This window comes from Eurypyga helias, unplaced genomic scaffold (genome assembly GCF_000690775.1).
Source record: "Eurypyga helias isolate BGI_N326 unplaced genomic scaffold, ASM69077v1 scaffold6610, whole genome shotgun sequence".
Taxonomy (NCBI): Eukaryota; Metazoa; Chordata; class Aves; order Eurypygiformes; family Eurypygidae; genus Eurypyga; species Eurypyga helias.
In genome coordinates, this window is record NW_010224975.1 from 1 (window position 1) to 9,682 (window position 9,682).

General features: G+C 51.0%; 1 protein-coding gene across 1 annotated transcript in view; it reads left to right on the top strand.

Annotated features, from left to right (window-relative positions):
- Nucleotides 1–6,930: 6,930 nt before the first annotated feature.
- SGPP2 (sphingosine-1-phosphate phosphatase 2) overlaps nucleotides 6,931–9,682 on the top strand; it is a gene marked incomplete at both ends in the record, with an annotated part of 9,070 nt that continues 6,318 nt past the window's right edge. The window contains 2 exons of the mRNA XM_010147449.1: nucleotides 6,931–6,970; nucleotides 7,209–7,384. Coding sequence (XP_010145751.1) covers nucleotides 6,931–6,970; nucleotides 7,209–7,384 — 216 coding nt within the window. The remainder of the gene's footprint in view (nucleotides 6,971–7,208; nucleotides 7,385–9,682) is intronic.

Here is a 9,682-nt window from a genome sequence, read left to right on the forward strand (position 1 = left end):
CTGTTTGGTGGATGAGGAATTGGTTGGGTGGTCACATCCAGAGGGTAGTGGTCAACGGTTTGATGTCCATATGGAGATCGGTGACAAGTGGTGTCCCTCAGGGGTTCGTACTGGGACCAGCACGGTCCAATATCGTCATCAATGACATAGTGGGATTGAGTTTGCAGGTTTGCAGGTGACACCAACCTGAGTGGTGCAGTCAATGTGCCCAAGGGATGGGATGCCATCCAGAAGGACCTGGACAAGCTCAAGAAGTGGGCCCATGTGAACCTCACGAGGTGCAACAAGGCCAAGTGCAAGGTCCTGCCACATGGATTGGGTAAATCCCTGGTATCAATACAGGCTGGGGGATGAAGGGATTGAGAGCAGCCCTGTGGAGAAGGACAAGGGGGTACTGTTGGATGAAAAGCTGGACACAAGACAACAATGCAAAAGACCTGCAGTGCTGCTCAGTGACCTTCATGTTTGTTGGGTTTTTTCCTCTCAAGCCAAACCTGAGTTCTTGACTGGACTTGGAAGTAGGAGCCTTATCTCCAGAAGAATGTACTTGCCCTGCTCCTCTCTCACTGTGAACCAAGTGATGCTCGAGGAGCACAGTTGCAGCTATTACCTGCTGCAGTGTTATCCTCTCACTCAAGCCTTAGTTGGGGGATGGAGGATAGGAGCTGTGAACAGTGCAGGCTGGATGCCTGGTTTAATTCCTGTATGGTGAGTCGAAGTCACGCCTGCACTGACAACCACAGGTACAGACTTTGCTTCTGCTTGACTAATCTCCTGCAAATGCAACTTTATTAATAGTGCATCCTTATCTTTTTGCCCTCTTCTCAGTGTTCCCAATGTGCTCTGACACCCCTGTCAGCACACAGGGGTTATGATAAAAACAAAAGCAACATCATTTTCAAACTGTAAATTGTCTTTCTGGGAAGATGACAAATACCACTGCAGTCCCAGGGTTTCTATGGCCAGGTTATAGAGTTTCTGTTTTGGAGCCAAAACAGCAGATTCAAAGTCAGGCTGCCACACTGTGAGCCTCGGGGACGAAGTTGCCAATGCTATTTGACCCGATGTCTTCTCTAGAGTTTCGTCTTGTCCTTTTAATAAATCAATAGTGCTGACAGGAGAGCTGCAAAATCAGAAGTTGAAAATAAACGTACTGGTTCACCTTTGTTAGTCGAAATATTACAGAGTAGACAAAGAATGTCTGATGGTGTCCTGACCGTCACATGCCTGTGGGACAGTCGAGCGTGTCCATCCCTGTGTGGAGGTTGTGGCAGAGGAGGGATGATGGAGGACGTGCCACTCATGGCACACCTGCAGCACTGCCGCTGTTTCCTAAAACCTGACAGACCTGGGGTCTCAGCAGCTGCGGAGATGTTCCAAAGGGGAGATTGCAGCCCCTCACCCCAGAGGGAGCTCTCGCAAACAACGGGACAAATGTGTTGGCACCTGGACCTGTGTGGATGCCAGTGCATCGGGTTTGGTTTGTCATTGTTCACTACAGCAAGATCAGTCAGAACGCAAAGATAGAGTCATCTTGTTTACCCCAGTACAAAGCCCCAGGTGAGGATGTATTTTTGGAGATGGACCATATATATGACTCAGAGCAAAGTCAGAGGAAGCCCTCAGAAAAAGGCTGTTGTGCTGCTATAGCAACTGCTAATTGCATTTATGTAGCAAAATGTAATGCTGGTGACCCAAACTGGCAATTAAGGTTTGCTTTTCCTTCGCCTGATGCCTTGGCTGTCAAGATTGTTATTCCCTCACGTGGCCCAGGCCACCCCAGCAGTACTGGTAGGCACCAGAGTTTGAGGGAAGTCTTGTTTTTAAGTTCCTTACAGCAGTACAGAAAAACTCCTTCAAGAGGAGAACCAGTAAGTCTTTACCCAAGGTGGGTGTTTTTTAATGCTTCCTGAATTTGTTGTAAGGATTTAATTCTGAGGACTTCAGACTCATCTTCACGGCACTGGGAGCATACAGATGTGCATGAGAAGAGCAGGCTTATTTGAGGAAATTCAGAGAATCCAAACCTGAGTGACAGTGTTTGTTGCCTTGGGGTTAAGAAAATGTACTGGTGTGTCCAGCTTGCTGTCTTGGCCCACGTGCTCTGGTTATAAACGCTTCACTGTGGAGCAGAATGGGACATGGGCAATATATTCACTATCTCTATCTAGATATCTATATCTAGATATCTATCTCCACAGACAGCTCTGGGTAGGGGGGAGGAGCAGGGGACATCCCTGGGACCGTGGGCCATACCCCTGTGGCTTGGGAAGAAGGGACTAGGGGGACACGTTTTATTTCCCACGTCTCCAGTTGGTGCCATCGTGTCCCTGTCAAGTGACAGTGCAAGTATTAGGGAGCTGACATAACACCCTGAGGGTCCCCACCGTGGCAGCAGTACCTAAGCAACTTTTCCTTGTGCGCACACCGCGGTACGGAAGGGAAAGCGGCATTTTCCCGCATTATGCATGGGCATAGCTGTTGTCTGGTGACCCCTCCACCGCACTTCTGCTCCTGTGCCATGGTCCACCTTGCCTTGGCCATCGTTTCTTTAGTAAGGAGTAACATGTGGCATTTCTCACAACTGCAGCTTGTAGGACTTGTGTATATAGAAGTGGAGCAGAGCCCCCCAGGCTCCTCTGACAGAGCGCTCCCATGGGAAAGTGTGGTGAGGGTCTTGGGGCGAGGGCTCCCCATACATACCTGTCTGATTGTGTATATAGAAGTGGAGCAGACCCCCCCAGGCTCCTCTGACAGGGTGCTTCCATGGGAAAATGTGGTGAGGGTCTTGGGGTGAGGGCTCCCCATACATACCTGTCTGGTGCCCAAGAGCATCGCTTTGCTTCTGCCCAGGTTTGGGCCTCGCTTGGGGGTGTCCAGTGAGCCAGAGGGCTCACTGACCTGGTGTGCTTTTCCCTTTCCTATCCTTGAACTCCAGCTCCCTTCCCTCCTTGCCGGCCCGACCAGCCCTCCTCGCTTGCCAACACTTCTTTGTAAGCCGGCTGTGAAACGGTTAAATTTCATTTTGGAAAGTTTGAACAGTCTGAGGTAGGGGGTAGTTAGAGCTGCTGCTGCCAGCTTTCAGAGTAAAAGGAATTAGCCATGCCCATCCCACCAACCTTCGTGAAATCTCACCTCAATTCCCATGTAGTTATCTTCTCCAGCTAATTGTGTCCTGCACAATCCATGACGGCTTTGACTTTGTTGCTTCGGTAACAGAAAAGTCACCAAGTCCTGACAAATTCCCCATGCAGAGACAGAGGTACTTATTAACAGGCAAATTAAAATTATTTATGCCGAAGTTGTCTGCAAACCGTTTTCCACCAGACCTGCAGAAAATTCAGTTGATTTGCGTCACTCGGACGGAGCCAACAAGAGCCTGTGGTGGAAGTAAACTTGGAAGAATAGCATCGAGGGCCGCAATATCACACTCTAGGTAGGCAAAACATGTCAGCAACGCAGGGAAGAAGCAAACAGAAAAATAAAGCTTGAAGAAGTGATTTGCTTCAAGGTTTCTCTTCCTTGCCATGCCTACGAGCCAGCACATGGGGTCTGCTCGCTCTCCTCTCCCATGTTCAGCTTTGGGCCTTGGAGACCCATCAGGTGGAAAAGTCCAGGAGCACGTAAAGACTTTTGGAATGGGTTTTATGGAAATCTTAGGTGCGTATGATTTGAGCCCAGCCCCTCCTTCCTCCCTAAACCTTCCCAGCCCTTGTACAGAAGAGGGGAGCTGGGTGGACCCCCAGGGCATCAGCCGGCTTTAGGCTTTGGGATGTATAAACTTGCTGCCGATCAGCTGCACCGAGGTAACACGCTCCTGGGTTGAGCCTTAACCAACCCCCAGTTTGTCTGTCCAGTGCCAGCATGAAGGTGCTGTTTGGCTCACCTTGGGTAGGCTGGAAGTCAGGGCAAAATTGCCCAGCCCTGTGGAACTAAGCAATCCCGAGTTACTTGCTGATCCGGTCTTGGAGTAATTTCTGCCCATGCTAAATTTATTCCAGGGCCATCAAAGATTTTTGGCATTGCACAAATAGGTGATTCAAGTCAAGTGTAGGTGAGGCTTAGCTCAGTGTTGATCCCTCATGCTCAGCTCTCCATCTCCCTTCCCTCCGTCCCAGTCCTTATGGTTCACAGTGTTCACTACAGGGGTTTTCTCATCTGAAAGGCTGAAAAAAAGCCGATAATGGGCCCAGACTTTGACGGCTTGCTTTCTTTCCCAGGGCTGTTGGAGAGCAAATCCAAAATGACAGAGAAATAAGGTCGGGAAGTAATGAAATGTGGCTTGAGAAGAGACTACGCCGTGTCACCCAGGCAGTTACCTGCCGCCCGCTGAAGCTGAGAGCGGCAGTGCAGTGCCATTCAGGTGTAGCCTGCAATGAACAGAATGCTGTGTGTTCCTGCACAGCGCTTATCACGTAGTGACTGCGTCCTTCGTAGTCCCCTACTTGGTTATTTTTAACTATCTGAGGCTGAACTCTGGGAGTCTGTGCCTGGTGCAGGGCTACGGCCCTCAGCCACCAGCTGTGTGACGGTCCCCAGCGTCCCGTGCTCCTCTGGCTGCTCACAAGCGGCGCGTGGGGAGGCAGGGGCTCACAACCGTGCTCTCGGCAGCTTTCGCCATCTCGGGGAAGCTGGCCAGGTTGGCCGACGGGAGACGTTTTACCGCACCCACAACTGGTGCTTCTGCCAAATAATCCAGGACATTGCGTGTGAAACCACGTGCACGGCGCCCAGATAAGCCAGAGGCAAAGGTTGGTGCTTCAGAGGGCAGCGCTTCCTCTGAACGTGCTCAGGACTCCCCCGGATATTGTGTGGGGGTTGTCTCATCTCCAATTACTGTGTCTACACAATATGTGGTTTTAAAAAATAAAAAGGTCAGAATTGAATCCGCAAGGGAGGTGTTGTGAGGGTGCCTGGTATTTTTACTTAGCTGTAGCACCTCCAGCACCCAGCCTGTTTTTGACCGTCAGAGGAGTCCTAGCATAGCCTTCATTCCACAGATGACTCATTTCCCTTGCTGTAACACTGTTACGTACTAGTGCTAATAATACTTCCACAAGTGGAAGTCATTATTATAGAGGGCTGCTGATAAACTGGCTCATCCTCCCTTGCCTCTCAGATGTTATCACAAATAGTAGCCTCAGTGTTTTATGTTCTGTCGGGGAGAGTAATTTTCCTTTCAACCCTACAATTTAATTAACTCCCAAAGATGTGCCTGCATCCATGTGGAAACCGGTGGCATTAACCAAACGACATTTGTTCCCTGAGCCTGTGTTCGCTGCGAGCAGACCGGGCAGGGTGTTTGCAGCCTGCCCTATGCCCCATACCTCAGGGTGAAGCAGGAGCAGCCAGGTGTGCCCAGGTGGTGCCAATAATAAGCCGGCAATGTGATTCATGTGATGGGGAATAAAGGATGCAAAGGCACCAGCGGTTGCTTTTCCAGGTGCTGGTGCTGGTGGTAAGCCTAGCACTCCCCGTGGCACATGCTTTGCTGTAGAGAGGAGGATGAGGAATGTGATGGTTTGGCTTTTTCCCGGTCCCGATTTGTGAAGCCTGACGTGTTCTTGAATATGTCAAAGGTGCTGGGAGAGGACTTTTTACAAGAGCCTGTAGTGACAGGACAAGGGCTAACTGGTACAAATTGAAATCAGGGAGGTTTAGATTAGATATCAGGAAGAAATTCTTCCCGGAGAGGGTGGTGAGGCACGAGAACAGGCTGCCCAGAGAAGCTGTGGATGCCCCATCCCTGGAAGTGTTCAAGGCCAGGCTGGATGTGGCTTTGAGCAACCTGCCCTAGTGGAAGGTGTCCCTGCCCATGGCAGGGGGGTTGGAACTAGATGATCTTTAAGGTCCCTTCCAACCCAAACCATTCTGTGATTCTATGATTTCTTTTATTGTGAAGCCATTTTTTCAGTGGCTGGTGGGAGGGAGAGGGATGCAGTGTGGCTGGTGACAAATGTGGCAGCGGACGATCGTGTTACTGTTTTGGCATATGGCTAACACCAGCATGGGAAGGATGTTATTTTAAGACCCCTCCTTTGCTAGTGGAAGCGTGAGAAGCAGAACAGCAAGCCGTCTCGCACAGCGGCTGAGCTTTCATGGCAGACGTCAGTTAACCTTCTTTTTGTATTTAGAAAAAGAAAAAAGGAGAAAATAGGTTTTACAGTGTTTTGTAGAGCTTGTTTTGCATGCGTCTGACTGCACTATCCAGAGGGAGGAGGGTGGCAATAGGGAGCAAACACATCCTCCAGGAACAGCCTGGGGGATTTTTGTTCACGTCCTTCTCGCCGTGGATGCTGAGAGCCCGTTGCCTTTGGGAGGAGGGTGCCGAGGGGCAGAGGATGTCAGCACGGCGGGTGTCCTGGGCGCTGCCGGGTGGGCAGCACCTCTCGGGGATGCTGGCCAGCTTTGCCTCTGGCCTCTGCTTCCCATTACTGCTGCTTGCAGTGACCTGAGAATGCAGCCTTTCCCCCAAAAATCACTGCGTGGCAGTGCTCGGTAGCTAATTAATGGAGCCCTTGGTTAAACTCCTGGTGTCCCAGCAGGGCATGAAGGCTCGTTGTTGCTGGGGAGTTGGGCAGGAGAGCTGGTGCGTCACGTTGCTCGTCCAGTTTTCTCTCTGCTGCCTCCCCGAGGGTGCCAGGGCGGTTATTTAATAACCGTGCTGGTGGTGCATCCCGGCGGGGTCCCTCGTGGGCAGGTGGAGCGGGAGCTGCTGGGAATAGGAGTGAGTGGGAGCTGCTGGGAACAGGAGAGCTGGCGCTGCCCTCGGAGAGCTGCTGCGTGGAGCTGGGAGGGACGCGGCTGGGAAAGGTGGTGGTTTGGAGGTGGTGGTGGAAAAATTTCTCTTATTGGCGTTTGCTTTGCAGGAGAGGGGGTTTGAGGGATAGGGGTGAAACCTGAACCTCTCCTGCGTGGGGTGGGAGCCAGCTGTCTGTCTCACACCGTCTTGTGTTGATGCATCTCATCAGCGAACCCTCCTTTTGGTCCCGCTTCTGATCAGGTTACAACACGGTGCAGTGAAACTGCCGCTGCCTTCGCTGACCGGGATAATGGAAACCGCTTTAATAATTCAGGGGATAAATTCTGCACTTGGGGTGGTGGATTTTGCAGGGAGAAGCCCAGGAATAGGAGTGTCTCTGGGGTGGGCTGAGTGGGGATTGCCTGTGTGGACTGACAGCCCTGTGGCCTTCTCTCTCCCCAGATAGTGATGTACATAGGCCAGGTCTCCAAGGACATCCTGAAGTGGCCTCGGCCCCTCTCGCCACCTGTCGTCAAGCTGGAAATGAGGACGGATGCGGAGTACGGGATGCCCTCCACCCACGCCATGGCAGCTACTGCCATCTCCTTCTCCTTTCTCATTGCAACAGCGAACCAGTACAAGGTAGGGGGTACAAAAAGTTAAAAAAAAGCCAAAGCATGTGTCTGCTTCCAGCCAGCTACACAAAACTGGCAAACTCAAAGCTGCTCCCACCTCCAGAGAAGCTCTGTGTTTATTTTCCCAGATGTGTATTTTTCCCTGTTGTTACCCGTAGCTGGCCGATAACAGACACAAGATCAAATTTAGCGGAAATCTCCTTTCTTTAGCACAAACCCTGCTCAGAGTCGTGGGTGGGCTGCGCTGCCCGGCCGAGGTTTGGGGGGTTCACTGCATTCCTCATGCGGGGTGACCCCGGAGGGAGCGGCGGTGCTGCTGCAGAAGATGCCCAGCATCAGGGCTCTGTGCTTGCCCCGCGCCCACCAAGCCAGCACTGCACAGCGGGGAATGCCGGCTCCCAGGGGAACCGAAGGAGCTCTGCATTGCCTGGTTTTAGCATGATGTGGGAAAAGCATCCTTGGAAATGCCCTGGCTCTAACCTGCATCAGACTAACAGCATACAGCGTGATTTGAGAGCCTGTTTGTCAGGGGAGCAACTGCAATTTCACTGCACTGGAGCTGTGGCTGCTTGGGGAGATCTCATCATCATTTTCCCCAAACCTTCAGCCTTTTATCTTTCTAAATGGTTTATTTCCCAGAAACTGCTTTCTCCGTGATGATTATTTTCAGTTCATTTTATGAATCCAGACATGTGTTTCCTGTACTCTAGCAGTAATAACTTCCCGGCTGCATTGTATTTAAGCATGTTTCTCAGCCCTCAGCACTGTTTTTCAAAGATAAGCCCATGTAACCAGGAGGGCTCATGGTCTGGCTGGGGGGTCTCGCTCTTGCAGCATCCCTGGCTGTCCTCCCCGCGGTGCCAGCATGTGTGCAGGGACAAAGGCTGGCCACCCATTCGATGACCAGTGCTGTGGCTTGGGGCTGTAACTCAGAGAAACGGAGATCTCTGAATTAATTTAACTTCCAGACTCATCCAGCGCCAGCCGTGAAGCACTGGGCTTTGCTCCTGCCCACAGCGCAGGGATGCGTGAGCAGGGCAGCAGTGCCCAGCGCTGCACTGCCAGCCTCCTGCTCCCTGATAATTGTATGGTAACAGGGCTGAGCAGCTTGGCAGTGGGATGGGAACGGGGAGGAGGAGCCGTGAGATGGGATATTTGCCAGCCCTGGAAGGCCGGCTCCATCCCATGCGTCAGATGTGCCAAAAAGACCTGGTCAGCAGCACTTTCTCCTCCTCCTCGATCGGTAAGCTACCAGTGGGACACGCAGCTCTTCAAGGGCTGTCTTGTACTTCTTGGAAACTGCCACGAAACAATAAAGCTGCTGTAAAATAATTAAATGATTTAATTGCCTCTATTAAGAAGGCAAAATCTACCAGTACATTATGCCGCTGTCTTCTCAAGCGGCCCTAGTCATCAATTACTGATCTGGACTAAGTCCCAGGCTGCCTGCTGAGGGGGGAATAAAGTGGGCGTAAATCCTCCAAAGGCTGAGACAAGGGAGGAAGAAATAGCGTTTTATGAACTGGGAGTGACATCTGCAGCCGGGTCTGAGCTCTCTGTTTCGGGGGCTGGGTCAGAAGCAGGTTGTCATGCTTAGAATCTCCACAGGAGCGTTTTCACGCTGACCCGTGGCCAACCCCGGCCAGTCATCAGCCCCTCGGCAGCAGATGGAGACTTTGTGCCACATTGGGTGACTTAATCTTGTCTGTTTATATTTTGGGTCCGTTTATTTAGTTATTTCATAGAATCATAGAATGGTTTGAGTTGGAAAGGACCTTAAAGCCCATCCAGTTCGAGCCCCCCTGCCATGGGCAGGGAGACCTTCCACTAGACCAGGTTGCTCCAAGCCTCATCCAGCCTGGCCTTGGACACTTCCAGGGATGGGGCATCCACAGCTTCTCTGGGCAACCTGTCCCAGTGCCTCCCCACCCTCTCCGGGAAGAACTTCTTCCTGATATCTAATCTAAACCTCCCCACTTTCAATTTAAACCCGTTACCCAGTATTTATTTGTTTGTTTATTTATTTATTTTCAGGCAAGCACAAGTATTTATTTACTTATTTATTTATTTTCAAGAATATGTCCTTTACGGTCTGAAAGGAGCCCACCAGCCCACTGGGTTTCAGGATTTGAATGAGTGGATTAAGGGCTAACGTGTTAAGCTCATTCTTTACCAAATGTGTGGGGTTTTTTTCCTCTTTAAATGCTGATTTATTTCAACAATTCTCTCCCTGTTCATAGGCAACTCAGGGAATTAAGCAAAACCATCTTCGTAAGAAGATAGTTCAACCTTAAGTGTCACAGGG